This window comes from Argentina silus (assembly GCF_951799395.1).
Source record: "Argentina silus genome assembly, chromosome: 9".
Classification (NCBI taxonomy): Eukaryota; Metazoa; Chordata; class Actinopteri; order Argentiniformes; family Argentinidae; genus Argentina; species Argentina silus.
In genome coordinates, this window is record NC_139663.1 from 20,135,849 (window position 1) to 20,159,674 (window position 23,826).

Sequence of the window (23,826 nt, forward strand, 5' to 3'; positions counted from 1 at the left end):
CATCAAACCAACATGCTCCAATTCTCTCCAGCCTGTCGTGTTCCTATTGAGACAACATGATATGTCAACTGGGAATAACCTTGTGGTCGACATTCAACGTTGTCATAATCAATATTCAACATTGCCAATCAATGATTCATTCATTTATCCAGGGAATGCAGGTGAACATGAGCTGTTAAGCTGTAACAGGTACAACACATCCGATCACCTTCTGAGATATACCTTTTAGTTGTGCATTTTCCAAAATGTTCCAAATAAACTTCATACAAAAATAGAATATTGAACAGAAAGCGAGAAAGGCCTTGTTTGTCCCTAAAGGGAGTGCATTTTGAGGGAAAGATCATGCATGGGAGGGAAGAGGAGGTGGAGACAGTTTGACAGATATACAGATTCATGCAGAGTAGCAAAACAATTGTTCATAATCATTCGCTACTTGAAAAATAAAGTGGAGTTTTGTATTAACTAAATACAAAACTGCAATGGCTGATTTTGCCCCCCCAAGATTTTCCTCCTCCTCATTTAAAAAAAATAATAAATCAACTGAGAAAGAGATGCATTTGTTGGAGGTGTTTTTACCAACCAAAACCCAACCTTCAAATTTGTCAGAGAAAGGAGAGGCGTCACAAATCAAATCACGCAAATCACTGTCTGTTCTCTCGATTTAGACTGAACATTAAAATACTCTTTATGTCCAAAGTTATTGTTTTAACACTTTTTAGTACATTTTGGGGCTAGAATTGGTGTATATAACAGACTACTACTACCAGTGCTACATAGACCGTTTTCAACAGGAAAATTATGGAATAATTAGACAGACATTCTCTCCTCACTCTACCCCCGTCATTTGTCTTCTCTCCCCTCCTCCCCATCATCCAACCTTCTCCTGTCTCCTCTCCTTCCTCCATCTCTCTCTCCTCCCTCCATCCCTGTCTCCTCTCCTTCCTCCATCCTTCTCTCCTCCCTCCATCCTCACCTTCTCCCTCCATCCCTGTCTCCTCTCCTTCCTCCATCCCTCTCTCCTCCCCATCATCCAACCTTCTCCTGTCTCCTCTCCTTCCTCCATCCCTCTCTCCTCCCCATCATCCAACCTTCTCCTGTCTCCTCTCCTTCCTCCATCCCTCTCTCCTCCCTCCATCCCTGTCTCCTCTCCTTCCTCCATCCTCACCTCCTCCCTCCATCCTCACCTCCTCCCTCCATCCTTCTCTCCTCCCTCCATCCTCACCTCCTCCCTCCATCCTCACCTTCTCCCTCCATCCTCACCTTCTCCCTCCATCCTCACCTCCTCCCTCCATCCTCTCCTTCCTCCATCCTCACCTTCTCCCTCCATCCTCACCTTCTCCCTCCATCCTCACCTTCTCCCTCCATCCTCACCTTCTCCCTCCATCCTCACCTTCTCCCATGCTGCTGTCACTGTCATCACTGCTCAGCTCCAGGTCGTCCTCCAGGTCGGTAATGCGCAGGTCCCCTCCTCTCCCTCCCTTCTTCTTCTTTTTCTTCTTCCCTCCTTTCTCGCCCTCCTCATCATCCTCCTCCCCTCGCTCTGGTTCCCGCAGGCGTCTCTGGAGCATGATGCTAAAGTGGTTTACGACCTTGTTCCTCCTGAGGGGGAGGGGGAAGGTGGGGGGTGAGAGAGAGTGTCATGTGAAACACCTTTATATTCTCCTCCTCTCACACCCCTAAACTAAAACACTCCAACCCTCCGGTGTCCAGTGCACACGCGCACACACACACACACACACAATGTATTTGTACTATTTTGCTTAAGTGATATATGAAATGTATTGACCTTATTGTGACCCAATGTACTTTGTTATTTTCCATTATGTGACTGAGGAAGAACCAAAACCGACTGCTCCTTATCTTGTATCAGAGATGTTATGTGACCTTGGAACACTCCTAACTGCAGGCTGATTGTAAGGATTAGGATTGTAATCTAGGATTGTAATCTAGGATTGTAATAGTGGCTCACAATGCCGACGGTTCTTTCCCAGCTTCTCCATCATCAAACAGGTGCAAGATATGTTGACCCCTAGACCTATGACCTATGACCTATGACCTATGACGTACGAGCATTGGAGTAAAGGAGGGTCTTCTCCTCAGCCAGAGCATTCAGTATCTGAATCCACACTGTTGGTGAAGGAATGCTGATCCAGCTGACCAACGTTGTTTAAACTTTGTATATGCATGAAAACTCTCAACTGAGACCAAACATTGTTTATTGTTGTTCACTGAAAGATTTCCATCACAACACACACACACACACACACACACACACACACACACACACACACACATACACACACACACACACACACACACACACGGCAGCTTACTATCATCCCTAGCCTCCCAGGACCCCTCACCTGCCCCATTCCTCCTCTGCCTCCTCGGCGGTGAGCGTGCGGTGTTTGGCCTGGGGGACGAAGTTGTACCAGCCGTGGACGGGGAAGGCCTCGAACGCCCCGTCTGGACACTGAGTGAAGATGTAGTATGACGCGTTCTCCGTCACCCCGCCCTTCTTCTGACCTTTGAACCTGAGTGAGGCAGGCACACACACACACACACACACACACGTTATCCCTTACTTGAACCCAAGTCTTTGTACTCAAATACCTTAAAGTGGAATTTTTAATTTCTTTTCATTAGTCAATAGTAAACACGTTGGCATAAAGTGGTGTTTTAAAACGATCTCTGAGTCAAGATATCTCACTTTGAATGCCCTGATGTTCCAAATTGCCCATTTGAGTCAATTCCTACAAGATTCCCCTCTCCCTCCCACACAGGGTCCTGCTGTTGAACAGTGCAAGAGCTAGAACACGCTGCTCTCTGGGAATCACTGGCGTAGCAGAGCAGGGTCAGAGGGGTTTTAACTCGGCATGAGAGTTTTTAAGGAAGTAACTGACCAGATCACATCGAAATGGATTTAGGGTAAACTTCCCCTTTAACAACCTGGGTGGGGCGATGGTTCTCCTTTGCCTCTAAGTTGTAAAAAAGATTTGCATAGGTGGAAAGCGATGAAGAAAAAACAGGGCTGAAAGGGAGACTATCAGTCTGTAAATAAGGTGTGTCTGTGGGGGGGGGGGGGCTCCACCAGGTGCCTGTCACTGCTGCCACCCACCGTACACAGAGCACAGGCCCAACCACCTCTCACTCACTGACACAGTCTAATAATACTACCACCTGTCACTCACTGACACAGTCTAATAACACTACCACCTGTCACTCACTGACACAGTCTAATAACACTACCACCTGTCACTCACTGACACAGTCTAATAACACTACCACCTGTCACTCACTGACACAGTCTAATAACACTACCACGCTTCTCACTCACTGACACAGTCTAATAACACTACCACCTCTCACTCACTGACACAGTCTAATAACACTACCACCTGTCACTCACTGACAGTCTAATAACACTACCACGCTTCTCACTCACTGACACAGTCTAATAACACTACCACGCTTCTCACTCACTGACACAGTCTAATAACACTACCACGCTTCTCACTCACTGACACAGTCTAATAACACTACCACGCTTTTCCTGACTTTCAAACAATCCCCCAAAGCCAGGAGCTTTCTTTCTCAGATAATATAATTAAAATCGAATTATTTATTCAACTACAGCATTCAAGTAAAAGCAACAACTGAAAGATGGTAACTTAGATACGACGAAATAGTGCGAGATACAAAACAGGGGGGGATATTTAGTGGTCATTTCACACAGCAACAGGCGCGAGACCTGAAGCCTAAAGGAGTTTCCTTCTGTGCAGGGAGTCATTTTCAAAGGGGACAGGATTGTCAATTTTTTGCGCACTGTAATGGAGCAAAATCGACAGGACAAGACCATTTTTCCTTCACATATCAAACCTTAATGATCAAATTAGGGTACAGTATGAGGAACTGTATCAAGAGGTGTATATATATATACACACACAAATAAATATATATATTGTTTTATTGTTCTATTTTGTACATTTGTTATTGCTAATTTGTTAATATTTTGCTATTTTGTACATTTCTTGTCAATAGTTGCTATTGTTTTTTCTGTCCCATGCACCAACCTCACCAAATCAATTTCCTGTATGTGCAAATATTCTGATTCTGATTCTGATTCTGATTCTAATACACCGAGCTGGGCTGTTTATGAGATGTGCAGGTCAGGACACATAAAGGTGCATGGTAGGGCATTGCCCATGTGATGTAATGTTGCCCACTCCAGATGTTATCAGTCATTCCAGTTGCCCACTCCACATGTTATCAGTTCAAATGTAACAGTTTGTCTGGAGCCCTGCAGGCTGTCTCGAAAACATTGTTTTGCAGTCAAGTGTGATTTTTATTTCCCCACTGCTTATCATTTTCAAGCTTGGTGACATTCATTTTGGAGTTGAACATCGTTTCGAAAAGTCACCAGTCACCAGGAGAGAGCAACAGGAGAAAGAGAGAGAACAGAGAGCGAAGGAGAGAGAGAGAGAGAGAGAGAGACACACCCTTCCACCTACCTCTTCCCTGCCTTGCCGTTAACCTTGAGGATCCAGGGTTGGTCCTCCTCCTTGAAGTGGCGCGTGACGATGCCAAACTTCTTCCTGCGCGCCTCCTCGCGGTGCTTCTTCCCAAACTCGCTCCCCGCCGCGCCGTCCGCCGCCTCCTCCTCTCCGCCGTACATCCGCTTGTTACTCATGTCCCTCTCCATGCGAGCCTGGCGGGAGACCCCTTCGGTCAGTGTCGTGTACCGTCATTGAGATAGTTAGGAAAGCGCCACTCCCTAAAATCCATTGCATTGTGGGTTATGCAGTCGACTTGAGCACCAACGGATTGACATTTACATTGATGGCATTTAGCAGACACCTTTATCCAAAGCGACTTACAACAAATACATTTGTTTACGTAAGCGAATCATCTATCCATCAGTCCTCATAAGATAAAGTAATCAATGCTCAGACCAGGGGCCATTGGCAGTCACAATACTAGAAGACGATTTTAAAATTTTCCACAGGGTTAGGGTTACATGTTGCTTCCTACCTTATTATAAATGCCAAAATGCAACATTGTTACCGTGACTCAACATTGGAAAAATTCTAGGAATAGTAAGTCGTTTGGAGTGTAGTATTGCTTTAAAAGAGACATTTTTCTCTAAATATTGTTCTTAGTCAATATTACTAGTGGACTTTTACTATTTGCCCATTTAAATTCTATCCCTTTGTTTTAACTGTTGGGAGAAGTTCAAACAAGGGGTGATTCAGACAGGTCCCAAAGGGCTGCACTACCTGGGTCCAGGTGGAGCAGTTGACTTTGTCCCCAGAGTTGAAGGCCATGAGGCTGTACTTTTTACTGGTGTTCCTGCACATACACACATACACACACGTACACACACACACACACACACACACACACACACACACACACACACACACACACACACACACACACACACACACACACAGGTGCTTAAAATAGACATGCACACAGACACGTCTAATCAAATCAAATTTGTATTTGTCAAGTACATAATACACTAGATACAGCACATTAGAATGCTTTAGGGCAAGCAACTCCTCAACGACACAGCAATCAACAATGTGTGGGGGGGGGGTACTCACTTGGGGACTCGGACTATGTACTCTGTGGACGAGGAACTGCTGCTCCCCTGTTAGACACACAAAGACACACACACACACAGGTGAATAGTTCTCTAGATTTGAAGTAATAACCTACTATTTTGAAGGCATGTCTGAGAGTGCCTTGCAAAAAGCCTGAAATTGAAATATGTAAAATAAGGACAGAAGCTCACTGTTGTTGTTGTGGTAATGTCTCAATACACTTTCTCATGAGTTTGGGGTGTCATTATCAAAATAGATTAGCAGTCATCACCATCTTCATCCTAGTTAAAAGACGATTGGAAAACGCACCTCCGGACCCTATTAGAGGGTCAACAGAACCGGAGCCTTACCAGTGACGTCATGGCTGCTTGTGCACACCCGCGGCGTCCCCGTGTCGCTATTCTGGTCCAGACGACGCGTGTAGCCGGCTAAGATGTCCTGCTGTGTGAGGAGGAACACAGGGCGCTCGGTTAGCTGACACTAACACACAAGCAAATGCCTCACTGGTCTTGAAAGCTAATCTAACCAGCAGCTAACCTAGGACCAAGATTCAATATTTATATACGTCTTAGCCCTGTGCTACTAGCGCTAGCTACTCCATAGGGAGGTGCTCGTTGATGAATCTACTGAGCATCGTTAATACGAATAAAAGGACCGAACTGACCTCTTTATAATCTGGTGGCCAAATCGATACTGTTTTTTTCTTAAGCAGAAGATGGTCTTATTTCCGCAAATCGTTCCGACCCAAATAATGGTCGGCTGGAAGACAAGTTCAATAAGCATAGGTTCCTAGAAGGTGACGAACGTTTTTAATAGTGTTTGTCCATTCGTAGACGATATTAAACGCTCTGTATGATTTTGATTTAATTTTAAATAGATAGGCCTATATGAAATAATTTGTTCAGCTCAAACAGATTGGCATTAGTGGGCAATTATTATTCATTATTAGTGGGCAAGTCCAACTTGATATTCCAATTACTTATTTTACATTCAGTAAAATTTGTGGGCTTGCTTGCATGTCCAACTATTGTTCTTCGACATACGTATTATTATTAGTGGGTATGCTTCAGAAAGTCCAACAATGGTTCTTTGACATATTTATAAGGTAGGCTTTTTAAATGTTACAAACTTGAAAGTGCACTTTTTAACATGGAGGTCTATGGAAACCAAAAGATGACATTTTTGAACCACTGCCAATCTTACACCTTTTAAACTGTAAAACACCATTTCAACTGTATGTGCCAAAAAACAAACAAACTCCAAACTATCAACTCCGATAAAAAGCTTTTTGATACCTATTAAACTTTTAAAACTATTACGCACTACCTGCCTGCCAGTGTCCTCACCTTTGTTCATTAGATCTGACTGTAACAGGGAAGCCTGTAGAGAGGTGGTGAGTTTGTAATTACAGAACTGTTCACTGGAATTCATCGAAAAAAGCTGGTTGGATGAGTTGGGCAACACCTTTCCAGAGAACAAGCCATTTGACACCTCAGAAGATAAAGCCCTATTAATACTGTACCAACACTGCTTCCTGTATCTCTGGTTAGGGAAAGAAAGGCCAAAGGCAAATGGAACTGGCTTACAATTGGACAGGGTTTCGTATAATATGTAAATTATAGTCAACTGTCCACTGGAGGCTGGTGAAGGTAGAAATCTAATCCAAACGCAAACCTACAGTAGATAGGCTATTCTTCTGAAAGCAGTCCACTATAAGGTCTATTACCTCTCTGAAGAGTACATTTTAGCCTGTTTGAGAGGTGTGACCTCTAACTGTGGTGTATGAACACACAGGAACAGTTGTGTTACTAGTACTGTTTGCCTACACCGTGTTAGTGCATACATGGCTCCAGAGCATGACCAGGTCAAGCCTGTACTGTTATCAGGTTTTACCTTCATTGATAGCCACTGATTGGCGATGTCAAGCCTAAGATACTGAGAGCGGGTGCAGATGGGGGTGTCTTCCTATCGAGAGGTTCGTCTGTCAAATAAAAGTACCATCATCATTTGAGATGCAGGTTCCTCGTTGTTGAAACTACGAAATAATATTCTGTTGGGACACAACTGTAACCCATGTTGTTTGAAGTACAGTTAAAACAGTGTGCTGATAAACACTGTCAGTGCATGGGTCAGATTGAGGTATGGTGCTCAATTCAATTTCCTGTGGAAATTGGCTATTGACAACTCAAAATATCTAACTTAAAACATAGGTTTTTTTTATTGAATACTGTATGCAGGCTGTTTGTTGGCTGAAGCCATGGTTTGCTAAATGAATCTGAAATGCTCTGGAGCTCACTCATTTCAGCAATGCATCTTGGGGATCTGAGGGAACCGGAAATCATAGAAAACAACTGAGCAAGACACATCATCATTTGTTACAAACCTTTTATTAAGATATTCCGTTTTTTAATTCCATGTTGACATTTTCTATATGATTTTTCTTACAGTAGTTAATGTGCAATTACCTTGAATAATATTGGGTCACAGTTAAGGGGTTTCACAAAGTTATTGGCACTTGGAACACAGAGAGAACAGAATGAGCAGTAGAGCACTGGCGCTACAGGGTCACAGAGGGCTAGGAGCAGGGGCAAAGACATGGGTGGACACTACTGCACTGGTTTCAATAAGCGGGTAAATATATACCTCATGCTGTGAGTGCACAACTAACAATCAGACTTCTTGAGTGCCTCTATGTATAATATACAGTATATATCTATACATGTATATAGTCATATTTATATATGTATATAGTGAAAAAAGGTTCCCCCAAGCCATACCACACCAGATACTGCCTTGCCTTGCCTACTGCGTGCGTGTGTGTGTGTGTGTGTGTGTGTGTGTGTGTGTGTGTGTGTGTGTGTGTGTGTGTGTTGGGGCATCTGCTGCAGAGCCAAGCATATGCTGGTGTAGCGGGAAGGTTGAGGGGCATCATTTAGACGAGCAGCTCGAAAACACTGAGTACTTCACACACACACACACACACACACACACCTCTCTTTTCCTCTAAAACGGAGGGGGGCTGAAACTCACTGGAAATCTGTGTAATCTGTTTCTGGGTTTCTAAAGAAAGAACAACCCCACCCCCCCCCCCCCCACAAAAAAAAAAAAAAAAAAAAAAGTTTTCCTGTAGGCTATGCCATTCACTTTGGCCAGTGTGGGCATACTGCCCCCTTGTCGTGGCTTCAAGCAGTGCCCTGGGCTGCAGTATTATCTTGTGGACATGGGAGGAGCTGACTGTTGCTGTGGGTTTCTTCACTAGGGTGCAGATAGATATTTCTATCTATCTATTCTGAATGCTCTTTAACATTGACCCTCACTGAACAAGACCCTGGGGTGCAGGTTTAAGAACAGGTGCAAAGTTAACTCCTTCACCCCCCCCCCCCCCCCACCCCCACCCCCTGAATCCCACACAGATGTGACAGACAGTACCCTAATCTGTCGCACAATCCCTAGATAGACCCCCTCATCACAACCATCATAACAAACGTTATATAAAATATATACGGCGCTGTCGCACAGTTAACTTTTTTTCCTGTTCCGTTCTCTTCGTCAAGAGTTGGCAAATCGACTCGGTCTCCTTGAATAAGTAGCATTGTCTCCAGGTCTCTACAGTACATGTTTCTTTTGAGAAAAGAGTCAGTGAGCAAAACAAAAAACGGGGGAAAAAAAGGAAAGGAAAAATAACGTTTTGAAAATAGTCTGTTTTTCTGACGCAATGAGGGGATCTTTCCCAAAATATAACCAACACACCTCGGACAGTCACACTAAACTCAGTAGCACGTTAGACCAGTATTTTAAGACCAAAACAACGATCCATCACTCTCCTGGTGAAGGAACCTCCGTTCCCCTCAGATAACCTCTGATCTGTAGGCCAAAATACATGCTGGGAGCTCCTCACGCACACAAACATATCAACGTCTCTGTGATGTTTCAACAAAACGAGACCAGGTATAAAAAAAACGACCAAAAAATACAAAAAAAGACGGGCCTCTCCCCACACTTTACACAATCACAAACATCCTACAAAAGAAGTCTACAACGCGAGAAAGAGTCGGTTAAACGGTCTTCTCAATATTTACATCAGGGTTCAGCGCCGCTCGTTAAAAACCAAAGTGCGTCCCTCATCAGCAGATGCACTGTACGTTACCCTCGGGTTCATTCTCCACACGACCTCTCAGACCCTTCTTAAAAAAAGGTGCAGGAACCACTGGTTCATCTCATATAAAAGGTGCAGAAACCTCCCCTTTAACTCTTCTGGAAGGTACAGAATCATATCAAACTCCAAAATACCCCATCGGCCATTTTGGATATCCAACGAAAGAGAGGGCACTGTAAGACCACAGAGATATAATGTATAGATTTAACCTTCTGTCATAGATAACACAGAAGTCTCCGCTCTATACATCACATTTCTATCCAAGGGTGTGGTCCCGACACTTGTAGAAGAGGCTATCTTTCAGATGACACCTTTAAAGCTCAAAAAGGTGTGGAAAGACGCCTCCCCTGTGTCTAAGAAAGGTGTACAGGTCATCTCCCAGGAGAGGGCGCTTAACCAACCAGGGTGGGGGAAGGAGGGCACGCACGCGTATACACACACACACACACACACACACACACACACACACACACACCTTCAACTCAAATCTCACACTGAACTTTCTTTTTTTTCATGATCTTAAAATGGCACTGCTCCATAAACAAACACATACATCCTGACATGCATAGACCACCACACACACACACACACACACACACACACACACACACACACACACACACACACACCTCCACCCCACCGCTAGATCAAAGACTGTGTTTGCTCCGACACCCCCACCCGTGAGTTGAGCCCAACCAGACACCTCTTTGACCTCCCTCTTCACATCACTATCCACCCATCAACATAAGCATGGCCCCTTACACCTCTCAATTAAAAGGCACATTCCATTTTCCCCAAATGTTCTGCCTGTTCTATGTCAGTAGTTTACTTCATAGCTTGTCATCAACTAACACAGAGGAGGGGCCAGCAAGGTAGCCATAGCCAGCCAAACCAACCAAAGCTTTACATTTTATATTTAGCTATGATTTTCAGTAAGCAATTTAGCTAGCATAGCAACATAGCTTGCTAGCATAGTATCATAGCAAGCTAGCATAGCATGGCCATCTTATTCAACAGTCAAGTTGCCTAGTTACGCTTCCTCTACAATTCTTACAGACACAAAGATTGAAAAGAATAAAAGAATATTTGCTGCTGGCTGGTAGATAGTGACCAAATAAACAGATATTCTGTCAGTTCTGTCCATCACGTTTCTCAAAAATAAAAAGGGCCCTACGTTAAGACTGCTTTTACTGCCTGGCTAATACCATCCATCTCTTTATGCAAAAATAGCACTTTTCCTTGGTTAACAGGACTTCTCTTTGCAAAACAGCTGTTCAAAATACAATAAAACAACAGAGATTTTAAAACAATCCCACGCTTTCAGTTCGTACACACCCACTGTCCGTGCAGGTGTATTAATACACATTTTTCTTATTCCAAAAATATGACCGCCTTTTCTGTTCCCCTTTGTTATCGTTACAATCATGATCATACATACGACCCTTCCCCGACTGGATCCCTCACAGGTTACAAACAGAGAAACCAGCTGAAATGATAATTAAAAAGTAGGAGACGAGTGATATACATAGATAACAAAGTACATTTAAACAGAGGGCTTGATCGTTTTGTTCTGGTCACATGGGGGAGTCAGAGTACTGGCGGGGGTACAGGGGTGTGTGTGTGTGGGGGGGGGGGGGGGGGGGGCTTGAGGAGGGGCGAGGGGTTCTGTCTGGAGGGGAGGAGTGACGTCTTTCCTATTTCTCCCTCCTTCCCTCCTCTTGTCCTACAGTCAAACAGCCTCTGTCGTATCGTTAGTGTCCATTTCTCTCCTTCCAGGCTGGAATACAATCTGGCAGACACAGAGTAACGCTGTTGACATCTTACATTCACTGTCTCCCCATGCCACCACCATGACACCAACCCACCCCTTGTTACTCCCCCATCCCTCACCTACAGTAGGGGGAGGGGGAATGTGTTTGATAAAGGGAGAGGGACGGGTATTTGGTCACACACCTAAAAATAAGAAAAAGAGTTGCAGGGGAATGACATGGGGCGGGGGGGGGGGAGGTTCAATGGGTCAGAGGTGGGCTACACCAGGGGGGAGGGGAGTTTGGAGAATATAGGTACGCATCATTGTTATCTTATCAAGCCCCCACCCCCCCACACCCCCAGCCACACACACACACACACACACACACACACACAACCACTAAAACAAAGTGCCGCCGTCCCCGCCCACCCCGTGCAGTGATTCACCCGTCGAGCCACCCGTCTCCACGCCGGGTCCGCCCTCCATGGAGGCGGGGTCAAAGCCCGGCTCCGCCCCCAGGGCGTCAGCCTCCATCTTGACAGCTTCGGGGAGGAAGGCGGCGTAGGCGTCGCCCTCGGCCATCAGGAGCTTGAGCTTGGGGATCCAGCTCTTCCTGACCACACGGCGCGCGTTGGTGCACATGTCCGCCGCAATGGCGTTCATCTCACTCTCCTTGAAGCTGGTGGCAAAGTTCTGGCAGTAGACTGGACGGAGGGAGAGAGGAAGAGAGAGAAGGAGGGAGAGAGAGAGAGAGAGAGAGGGTGAGAGGTCAGCTAATGCTGTGTGCGAGATTCTCTTTATGATGATACTGTGTGTGTGTGTGTGTGTGTGTGTGTGTGTGTGTGTGTGTGTGTGTAATATGTCAGGGATAATCAACAACAAGGTGTGCGATTATAGGAAAATAATCAATACTGTTAAGTCGATAATTTTCCTATAACCACACAAGAAAATCAGTGCAACATTTATTTGTTTGCAAAAAGTATTTTTAAATCATTTTTCGACTACTAGGTTAGTTACTGCGTTTCGATTCTAGTCATGCTAGTCCGTATCCAGAGGTAGGGTTAACGCTGAGCGTAATAGAACATGCAGTTTGGTAAAACGGTATCAAATACAATGCAAACCAAAATGGGAAGTTTTCTACCCTGGGTTTAACCTAAACATAAGCAACGGCATAACACCGAATCAGCCTTGTGCGTTCGCAAATTCGTTCCCCAAGGCTCGGACACGAGACTACCCACCAGGCACCAAACCAAAAGTGGAGATACACTAGCAAAGCCAATTTCAGTTAGATAGCTAGCTAGCTGAATAATTTGTACAGCTCAGACTAGCTAGCAAACCAACTGTCTGCGCTGTACAAATTATTCACATCATGGGGAGCGCCTGTCCACATTTTGAATTCAGGTCATAGCTAGCCAGCGAGCTGTTGTCAGCCGGCCTGACATAATGATCGCAACATTGTGTCCATCGCTGCCAAGCACAAGCCACACTATGTGCGACGCAGATTATGTCGTTCGCCGACAACAATCTATGAGTGTCAGCTAGCTGTGATCACGTTCCCCTTCTGCCCTGGTTGGACATGGGTGTACAATGTATATAATCGAGGTTTGTGTGGTTGCCAGAGTCGGCTCTGTAACGTGGATAAGGTCTCCACTCTGAGCCCCGCTTTAATATTGGGTGCATTCGTTTGGAGCGGTGAGGAGGGTATAGCTGGGACTGGGTGTACGTTTAGAGAAAAATAAATCAACACCCTCCCCACCAATCCCAATCGCGTGTTCAATAAAGCTGTGGTATAGACGCCATTTAGCAGACACTTTGATCCAAAGTGACTTGGGGGGGGGGGGGGGGGGCTGGCCACACTGGTCCGTCAGAAAAGAGGCAAAATGTCTGTGTGGCAAAAAATAAAATGGCACATTATCCAAACAGGTTGTCTCATGGGAACCTTTAGCCTACTGTATTTAAAAGTGCACACATCATTGACACTGCACACACAACCTGAATGCAGTTAATCTGGCTTTGCAATTCTCGCTTTCAACTCTGCTGAATTTCTTTAATCACATCATGTCTGCCCAAGCCTCAGCTGGGTGGAAGAACTTCACCAAATTCAATGCTCAGAGGCACAATGCCAACTTTGCAAGCGTGTTCAAACGCATCTGGATTCCAGGTAGGCCGTGTTATTGATTGGCTACTGCAGACGATTCACGTGTAATGTTTTTGTGTTTCGAACAATTGAAAATAATATTGTATATTTTTTGGATATATTATTTGTTTGGCTATTGTTATAACCTGTGCACTGTTACTGCACTTCATTTAGGCCTATAGAAGTTGCTCTTTTTTAATAAGAAAATAAATTGATCATACTTTTAAATAAATGGATCATAAGTCCTGAGTCCTCTGTCATTATTTAGGCAGACAATGGCCGGAATGGGGCACACGTGTTTTACCACTGTATACTGTACCAATAGGTGGCGACAAAGCCTTACTTTAAAGCAATACAGTAAAATAGCATAACAGTGACCATATCTTGGTTTTAAACGCTTTAAATGGGCACGTCCCATATTTGCTGTATTCCTGGGACAAATCAGGATTATTCCTAGTATTGGAACTCGGAAGATATTAGGGAAAATATGAATCCCTGGTGTGTGGCACCAGTCATTTATGGTATGGTAATGTGTGTATGGCACAGGTGTTAATGTTGTGTGTGTGTGTGTGTGTGTGTGTGTGTGTTCCCCTCACATTTGACTGCGTGAAGCACTCTGTTGTCCAGGGGCTTGCGGCTGGGGTCATTCGTGGAGGAGCGTATTCCTGTTCCACAGCTGTTGGCCAGGGTGTTCCTGAGAGAGAAGAGAAGAGCAATGAAATGGATCAATGGGCAAAACACACACGTGCACACACACACACACACTGGGTGCTCACCCAGGCGCAAGATCCATACACACAAACCGAGGGGTAAAAACAAGGGCTGTTATCCAGACATCATTATTTATTTTTTTAAATCGGCATTTACGCAGTTTCCCCAGTTTGACCCTTGCGATGTGCCATCGTTTTTTTCAAACGCTGCTGTATTTGCAAACTGTGCACGGTGCGAGGCAGGTGCTCAAACTGTGCACGGTGCGAGGCAGGTGCTCAAAGGGCAGTGGTCTTGCTGCAGTAATCATGGGGGACGTATCATTCCCCTTTCAGTTTGTGTTGTTGTATGGCTCCGCTGAGCAGAGCCACGCCTCCCACCCCCACACCTCCCATCCCCACGCCTCCCACCCCCACGCCTCCCACCCCAACGCCTCCCATCCCCACGCCTCTCATCCCCACCCCCACACCCTACGGTATATAGCGAGATCTATAACACAATGTAGAGTTGTGTTTTTTGGTTGTTTTTTTTCAATGAAAATCATCTTTAAATCAGGGCTAAATTTGACCAAACAAAAATTGCGATCGATTTGGGATTAATCACAGACAAATATTTGATTAACTCGACGAGTTATCTTAATCATTTGACAGCCCTAGTACAAACACATGTACACACACACACACACACACACACACACACACACACACACACACACACACACCTGTCAAAGAAGGCAGCCAGCAGCCTCCTGAGCAGCACCTTGTGTCTGGTCCCTGCGCTCACATGACAGTTCATCAGCTGGGCTCGCGATATGAACACACACGTACCTGCATACACACACAAACACAACATCAGTAAAAAACATACAGACAAACCTATACATACGTGCAAACACAGACATTCTGGGTTGGCATGATTAGCAAAACACTATTTCCATCGAGGTCGAGACAATAGGTGACACACACCCGCTTAAATACTTTCCTATATCGCTAGGTTGTATTTTCCACATGTAGAATGACATGCAACCCAGGACAAGGCCAGTGTAGCGTAATGTAACAGAGGCATAGTCAAAGGGTGGCCTTGACTTGGCTAATATTAACCACCGACTTATCTCCATACCACTCTCACTCTCTCAGTTGTTTAAGGACATGTATCAGAGTACACCGTATACCCAGGCCTAGCCAGGACAGCCTCCCGGACAGGCTTAGGCTAGCTATCCAGGGATCGTTTACAGACTGTCCCTGACAAAAAGGAGCTCTCAAACCACAGTGTCCCATTCCAGTTTACCTCACAGGTTCCTCACGGGGTGGCTCCTAATGAATGTAAAACACCAGACAAAATGTTCAACGGAAAGTCTCACTGAACAGACTTTACCCAAAATGTCGGTCATAGCTCACTTTGTGAGATCATCAAAATAATAAGACTTTTCGGGCATCCCTTGCATGCTCACGTTGGAGCAAGACTTTTATTTTGACAGTTAGGCCGAGGTGATGCTATGTAAAAACCGACCCTAGACGGCCGACCCTAGACGGCCGACCCAAGGCTACCAGTCTGGGGAGGGTGTCCCAGCTCAACCAGGCCTAGTTCCATTTCTGGCACTAGCCCCTTCCTTTTGCTCCTGCCTTCTAGGTGTTTTCAGATCACACGCACGTACGCCTACCTGAGACGAGCTCTAGTTTCTCAGCGGGGTCTCCCTCCTCGTACAGTTTGGGGTGGCAGCGGTTGCCTATCTGAGTGATGAGCTCGGCGGGGAGAGACGAGAGGTCCTGACGCCCCCGCATCCGCCCCCGCGTCTCTGAGTGGTCCGGTAGGGCCTCCACACGCTCACCAGCTGAGGGAGGGAGGGAGGGAGAGAGAGAAAGAGAGAGAAACACCATCAGTTTGAGCCTGTTGTACATCAAGAGTCTATGTAGCTTTCCCTCTGTCTCTCTCTGTCTCACACACACACACACACACACACACATACATACCAGCGGCGCCCATGTTGAGCATGCTGTACATGGTGTACATGTTGCAGATCTGTCTGTACTGCTCCTCCGTGCCTTCGTCCGTGACCTCCTCCTCTTCCTCCTCCTCGTCATGGTAACTGATGGGTGAGTCGCTGGTGTAGGCACTCATGGTCCCGGGGCTGGCGCCCTCCGACGTGGCGTTGCCCATGGCGACCGAGCTGCCGTTGGTGCCACTCCCGTGACCCCCAACCCCCATCCCTGTCCCGCTGGCGCCCATGCCCATGGCCAGTCCCAGCGCCCCCGGGCTCTGAATGGCACTGCCCCGCACAGACTCCTGGGAGAAGCGGGCAGCCTTCCTCATCCCTCCTCCTCCTCCTCCCCCCGAGCCCCCCCCTGCCCCGTCTCGACTGCTGCCCCCCTCCCACAGCCGCTTGGCCACGGGGGTGCAGACCACGGAGTAAGGCGAGGCCTCCGATTGGCTCTGTTGCTGCTCCGTCTTCACACGAGACACCAGGGGGAGGGGCGTCAAACAGGAGGCGGGCCGAGCCCCAGCCCCGCCCCCTCCGGTCTGAGTGACAGGGCTCTGTGGCTCAGAGGGCGGAGCCTCCTCTGGGTGCAGGCCCTGGGAGTCACAGCTGGGGGAGGACACCTAGAGGGAATGTGTACAGACTATGTAAATGAATGTGTTAACAAAGTATACATTATTATGTATAAGATGTACATTAATTTGTATTGGCCTATATAATATGTAAATCAATATGTAAAGAAAGTCATTTAAATTATGTGTACACATGAAAATAATGTGTAAATATGGAGGCTGTGATAAATGCATCAGCCCTTATCCTGTATAAAGAGCCCTTATTTTACCCGGCAAGTTCACTGACAAATCTCATTTGCAACAACCACCTGGGGTCGCGTTATAGGGGAGAGTAGAGGATATGAATCCAATTGGAAGCTGGGGATGATTTTGGAATTTAGTTGAATTTAAACGCAATGACTGCAAATAGCATTTATTTTCAATGACTTCTAAATGAGCTGAAAATTACAAGCTTTTTACATTGAAAGTACAGTGGCCTCTCACAGTATTGGGACAGTGAAGCATTTTCTCTTCTTTTGGCTCTATACTCCAAAGTTTGGATTTTCAACAACTGCTACGAGGTTGAAGTATAGATTCTCAGCTTTTGACCCTGGTCCTCCTCGGCAGGAGGCGAGAGTGGTTTACCTTGAGGAAGAACTCGGTGCCCTTCTCCATGATCTGCTGGATCTGCAGGAAGCCGGCGGTGTACATGAGGAGGAACTGGTCTCCCACCGTCATGCTGAGGCGGCCCGTGTAGCAGAAGGCCAGGATCTGCTGGAAGCTCTGGGGCTGGACTGCTGACGGCAGCTCCACCACCGTAGGGTTCTTACAGTTGCCGCCTCCCCCTCCACCTCCGCCCCCTCCACCGCTGCTGAACAGGTCCCGGAAGTAGGAGCTGCTAGCTGCCAGCACAGCTCTGTGGGCCTGGAACAAGAGGACGAGAAGAGAGGTGAGGTTTGTTTGGTTTCTCTCACAGTCATTTATAGATGTAGCATGTAGGTTTGCAAAGGGCTGGATGGTATACTGTTTTTGTTTTTATACCGGAATGATCCACGCTGTGATATGGAATTTGACTAATTTTACTATTCCACCAAAACCATAGTTTTGCTCCTCTCCCCCTAACACATGCAGATGGTGTGCTGCAACAGTTTAATTCATTAGTTTAACATGAACATAACATGTATTATGGTACCTTTTAAATGTTAAATGCTTTCATCTGTAAAACGAACAGGTTTTCATGCACGACAGTAGAGATCAGAAAAATAGCAGATAATACGCGCGAGGCGTAATGTCTGAGAATTTACATGAGACGCTGTAATAACACATCTTCGGAGAATGAAGTGACATTTTCATCGAGACAGGAGTCCGATTTTAGGTGGCGGTAATGTTTTGAAATCAGCTACGCATTTTGTCAACTTTGGCATACTCATTCAACATATTTAGAACTGTAATTATTAAAAAATAAAAAATACCGTCCAATACCATCATAAATTTTAAAAAATACTGTGATATGATATTTAGGCAATATCGCCCCGCTCTAATTTTGGACATTGCTGCCCTCTTTGGCAACATTTGAAAAGGTACAATAGGCTACATTTTCTAATAGCGGCAAATGAGTGCATATGCCACGTATATATCCGCTTAATGTTCTTTATTATGTGATATCGCTAACGATCATCAAGGAATAAGATTTATCACGGCCATTTAGCTCTATTTTAAAACTCTAATTTACATACCGGACCTTTAAGGACATCTATCAGAGAACACTGTATACCCAGGCCTAGCCGGAACAACGTCCCCTGACAGGCCAGGCTAGATAGCTACTGTACCTAGGGTCAGGATTATTTTTAATCCCTGAAAAAGCACCCCTAAGTCACATGGTTGAATATTCCCATTCCAGCTCACCCTACAAAAAGTCGGATGCGAAGCAAGTTTTAGTTTTCGTGAATGACACATTTAAACTCAATTAGGTTCTGTTTGACACACAGAAGCTCTAACGTAAGCAGTGCCAGGTCCTGGTTCACATTTCGCATTTATCGTGTGTGATGTTCTTCTAACATCAACTAAATATGAACACTGCCGACTGGCGTATTGCATTTCTGATACAGTCATAATTGTGTGTGTGTGAGTGTTTGACAGTAGCTAGCCTCAGTTTGTTAATGAAAAACACTGCCGCCTGGGGGGAGTTTAAAGATTTGTGTGATCGAACCTTGAAGGCGTGTCCCTTGACGACCACCGACACATCGCAGTAGAGGCCCTGAAGCCGCTGCTCGTTCAGACACTCCAGAACGTTGTTGCCAAAGTTAGGGATCGCCATCTGAAGGGTCTGGGCCATGGTGCGCCTACGCACACCACCTCAGGGTCTGCTGGGGGGGGGGGAGCAGGAGAACAGGAGAGAGAGAGAGAGAGAGAGAGAGAAAAAGATGTCAGCAGCGTATTCTTAATGAGATAACAACTGTTTCAGTTGGAGAGATGCTACTACCTTCAGGACCTTCAGCCAATAGTTCTAAAATGTGCACTCATAAGCCTAAATGGACAGACATATAGTCAAGACCTGATCGGACAGATCGTCGTAATTTAATGCTAAGAATTAGCGACAAAAGTTAGGTGATGCATCTTTAATACTGGAAGAGGCCAGGACTGAAGGTTGCAGCCATGACGACACGGAGGAAACTCAATCAGGTCAGCTGTCATTACTGCACTAAACAGCAGTTCACAGCGCCCCCTACTGGAATAAACATAAATAGTAGTTTTCTTTTTCTGATTGGCCATTCAGACAAGGCGTTTGGCTGCTTCTTATCAGTAGTACACAGCAATTTAAACATCCATGCAAAAAAAGAAGAAGTAGTAAACTGTAGTAAAATAGCAGTGTTCCATAGTCACTTTACAATATTTAAACCCTTCTACCTGACAGAAACTTTGCATCAGGATTGGCCGTTGCTTGTGGACCTTTGATAAACTCATTGGGTTGAATCTAAGTAGTCCACAGCTGCTTCCTTTTCTTTCTTTCCCCTTATGTGCACTGAACATAGAAAACTGGACAGGTGAAAAGAGTTTCCCCTGATTTGCTTCCAAAACAGCATTATTCTCTCCATCTACCATGTGTTTCAAACCAGTGCTGATGAAGGAGAGGATGCCTACATTAGGCTCTCCTGTACTTGAGGCAGCAGTGAAGCGAAGGGGAGGACACACACGAGCAAGTGGCCCGTACACAAATGTACATTCACAGAGAGGTCAGAGGACAGGATCTGCCATAGTACGGCGCCCCTGGAGCAGTCAGGGGTTAGGCGCCCCTGGAGCAGTCAGGGGTTAGGTGCCCCTGGAGCAGTCAGGGGTTAGGTGCCCCTGGAGCAGTCAGGGGTTAGGTGCCTTGCTCAAGGGCACAACAACAGTGGTAGGCACCTTAGATGTGACGCCAGCAACCCTCCGGTCACAGGCTCACTGCTACTGGCCAGCCTCTCTAACCACAGGGCTACCTGCCTCTCTAACCACAGGGCTACCTGCCTCTCTAACCACAGGGCTACCTGCCTCTCTAACCACAGGGCTACCTGCCTCTCTAACCACAGGGCTACCTGCCTCTCTAACCACAGGGCTACCTGCCTCTCTAACCACAGGGCTACCTGCCTCTCTAACCACAGGGCTACCTGCCTCTCTAACCACAGGGCTACCTGCCTCTCTAACCACAGGGCTACCTGCCGCCCCTAAGCTACAAAACACTCCAAGGGAGGCAAATTCAATAACTGACCAAAATGTTAATGAAGTGCCTTGTATCTTATGCACACTGTACTTGCACACGCACCTGTCTTGTTCTACGCATGTAACTGCAACAGAAGTGAAGGTCTGTTTCTTCAGTAGCCAACCCCATCCTGCTACTTTGTGTGACGACAGAAAATGGTGTGGGGGGGGGGGATGGGGGGTAACTGTATGTGCAAGTATAAATACAACTAGGCTGGTTTGGATGAATTGATCCCATAATAAAGGGCCCACTCATAATACCCAACCTAAACACACACAAGGCGTCTCTCTGTATGATAACATTAACGATCAAAGGTCAGACATCTGTGCACACATTAACGAGCACACACACACACACACTGAAATCTGCACAGATACGCGCAGTGCAGCACATGCGCACGCACACACACAACGATACACACGGACAGGCACACACATCTACAATAGGCCTACATCATGGGCGGGCAAGCGGGCCACACACACACACACACACACACACACACACACACACACACACACAAGCTGCCAATGATAATGGCCTATATATATGTGAGCACTGACAAGAAGCCAGTGAGAAGCCCACCCAGCAAGGCACATCATCTACCAAGTATGACAAACACACCAAGACTCAAGTAGCTAAGCAGACCATCATATCCAAACCCTTTCATTTGGGATCTAGCCAGCCTTACTGGTTAAAAGAAATACCCCCTTTGTCTCGCTCTCTCTCAAGCTCTTGCTCACGAAAACACAGATGCACACACACACACACACACACACACTCAAACAAACACACAAAGACACACCAGTCACACACACACACACACACACACAGACAATACTGCTTGTTTACAGTTTGGCAGAGAATTGCAGCACACATACAAAGTAGACTGAGAGCTGGGTGTGTTTGCAGAGTTTGCCCTAAGGGAGAAAGAGAGAAAGAGAGAAAGCAGTTGGAGGAGTGGGGCCTCACAAAGGGTGTCCCCATGGAATAGGGTCATATCAGGCACTGACATTACATACTGTATATAGTTTAGAGAGCTTCACCCTATTTCACCCACTGGTGCACAACCAATACCAACCAGAGAAGTCAGGGGGGGAAAGTAGGTCAAACATAGTCCCAACATAAGACCAAGTCTTCTCATAGGAGCCTCGAGAATGTTTTGCCAGCATATCAATGCAGCCACCACAGCTTATGTTAGGTTGAGAGTGGCAGAGTGCCAACATATTTCAGAACTTATATAAAGTAATAACATCGCCAGTTTATCCAGCTCTAAGACAATGAAAACAACAACTGCTAGCCTACTATTTCAATTTAATTGCTATGTGGATGATTAGTTATGGGTTACACCGCAAAGCTGGCATACAGAGTCAGCTACATAGGTATTTCCTGGTTGTGCCCATGTCTGCCAGACTGCCCCCTAGCTAGCTGATTATGATGTAACCTAGGAACACCACACACTGCATTTTTCTAAATTCAATCCCGGTCTTCACTCTTCCTCTCAAACGCCTTTGAAAGGTCACTTGAAAGTTTACATGGATGTCAACTCATCCATTGTGCAATTGGCTAACACAAACCCGAAACTTTCCCAGCCACGTATTAGATTATTAAACATATTCATCAACTGCCCAAAGCAAACCTCTTGTGTGATAGCTGTCACTACAACGTGCGTCTCTCTAGGAAGGATCAACCGTCGGTCGGGGGAATAAGCCGTCGCTGTGGCGGGCTGACCGTGCCGCCGTGTGCCAGTGCCCGGTCGGAGTCCTCCGCTGGCACAGGTCGGGGGGGCGACGACGGAGGATGGCAGTGAATGCAGTGGTGGCACCCCGTAGAGGAAGAGACGCGGTTGTTTCCGTGCCGCCAAAAGTACACGAATACTCTGCTCACAAAACGTGCTTTACTCAGCGAAGAGTCCTCATTTGTCGCTCTAGTCCTGTCTTTAGCATGGCAGTGTGTTTGCCATCCGCGGGCCTCTGCCTAGTGCCCGACAGAGCAAGCGAGCTAGCTAGCAAGCTAACAGCACTGCTAAAATATTTTGGGTTCGCCCCAGTGCACCATCCACCTCATGCACTCGCAGACACCGCGCACAAGATCCTGTGCTTGCCGCGGTACTCGGCGAAAATACAACGCCGATAATCTTCCTATTATCGATCAAAGCTGACAGCTGTCCCGCAATGTTCGCTATCAATTCAAAATATTATTTATTTAAATATTTTTTGGGATGGGGAAATCGCTCCCCCTGCCATTCTCCATTTTACCGACATCAACAGGTCATCCCAGGACACGCAGCAGCTGAGGGCGAGCCAGACGGAACCAGTGCGGCACAGAGCGGGGGGGGGGGTTATAAATCAGACAAGGCATCTTTTAAACAACTTCTCGCCGGTACAATAGATGTCTCTATTGAACGAACGACAGGCATTCATTTTGGACAAATTCGTCGGCACGCTAAATATTCAAACGTGCGGGTATAACAAGTTTTAGTCTGAGATTTATTTCTGTACATTTCGCTATGATAAGTCAGTGCCCGCAAAGAAAGCCGGTGAGGTGGTTAAAGTTTGTAAAGATGCCATCTTATCAACCCGCCCCCCACACACCCACCCACCGCACACCTTCCCCCCAAAAACAGTGTGTTCCCGCAGAGAACCATTCCGAACCGATTCGGTCTCGGCCCAAAAACCCTGTGCCAACCAGAGACGCACCGGTCTACCCCGACATCCCTTTCCGCACTGAATCCTCACACGACCCCGATATAGACCGCCTCAGACACTCACCCCCTAAGCTGGGAAACTGATGCAAAGCGTTTCAAAGAGGAGACGTCGGCAGCGGCGCTCTCTCTCTCTCTCTCTCTCTCTCTCTCCCCCGCTCTCCCTGGCTACAGGCAGCCATTCATTGCAACGTGTGGCGAGACGCCGATCGCAGAGCTATCGAGGGCGGAACAGCGTCCCAGGGGATTGCGGAGCGCAGAGCCACCGATCGTACAGAACAGAGAGACAGGCATGACGCGCTCGTCATTCAATCGCATGATCGTCTCGAGCGCAGCCTCAATTTGGGGAGACCTATCCCACGGCGTGGAGTGTTTGCGCATTGGCACAGCAACAGCAGCCACCAGCGAGCAGAAACCGCCTCTCTCTTTCTCTCCCTCTCTCTCTCTCTCTCTCTCTCCGTGTGTGTGCGATAGAGATGGGGAAAGTAGGCCGCGCGCGCGCA

The 23,826-nt window shown here is 46.5% G+C and overlaps 2 protein-coding genes across 8 annotated transcripts in view; both read right to left on the reverse strand.

Moving 5' to 3' along the window:
• Window positions 1–6,349, reverse strand: part of gtf2f1 (general transcription factor IIF, polypeptide 1) — a 10,660-nt gene extending 4,311 nt beyond the window's left edge. Inside the window, exons 1-7 of the mRNA XM_083676215.1 lie at window positions 6,274–6,349; window positions 5,960–6,050; window positions 5,610–5,656; window positions 5,277–5,349; window positions 4,512–4,708; window positions 2,364–2,534; window positions 1,391–1,599 (exon numbers count right to left, since the gene is read on the reverse strand). Of these exons, the coding sequence (XP_083532341.1) occupies window positions 1,391–1,599; window positions 2,364–2,534; window positions 4,512–4,708; window positions 5,277–5,349; window positions 5,610–5,656; window positions 5,960–5,971 (709 nt within the window). The 5' untranslated portion in view covers window positions 5,972–6,050; window positions 6,274–6,349. The remainder of the gene's footprint in view (window positions 1–1,390; window positions 1,600–2,363; window positions 2,535–4,511; window positions 4,709–5,276; window positions 5,350–5,609; window positions 5,657–5,959; window positions 6,051–6,273) is intronic.
• A 1,644-nt stretch (window positions 6,350–7,993) lies between these two features.
• nacc1a (nucleus accumbens associated 1, BEN and BTB (POZ) domain containing a) lies at window positions 7,994–23,508 on the reverse strand. Of its 7 annotated transcripts, none has more exons than XM_083677766.1 (8): window positions 23,391–23,508; window positions 19,096–19,252; window positions 17,532–17,810; window positions 16,331–16,958; window positions 16,021–16,191; window positions 15,082–15,187; window positions 14,249–14,346; window positions 7,994–12,219 (listed from the first exon to the last, which is right to left on the reverse strand). In XM_083677766.1, the coding sequence occupies exons 2-8, from the start codon at window positions 19,219–19,221 to the stop codon at window positions 11,915–11,917; spliced, it is 1,713 nt and encodes a 570-aa protein (XP_083533892.1). In that variant the 5' UTR covers window positions 19,222–19,252; window positions 23,391–23,508; the 3' UTR covers window positions 7,994–11,914. The 7 variants fall into 7 exon arrangements, with proteins under 7 accessions (XP_083533892.1, XP_083533893.1, XP_083533895.1 ...); XM_083677767.1 differs by having other exon boundaries at window positions 19,096–19,249; window positions 23,391–23,466; XM_083677769.1 differs by lacking the exon at window positions 23,391–23,508 and adding an exon at window positions 22,259–22,973 and having other exon boundaries at window positions 19,096–19,249.
• Window positions 23,509–23,826: the final 318 nt, after the last annotated feature.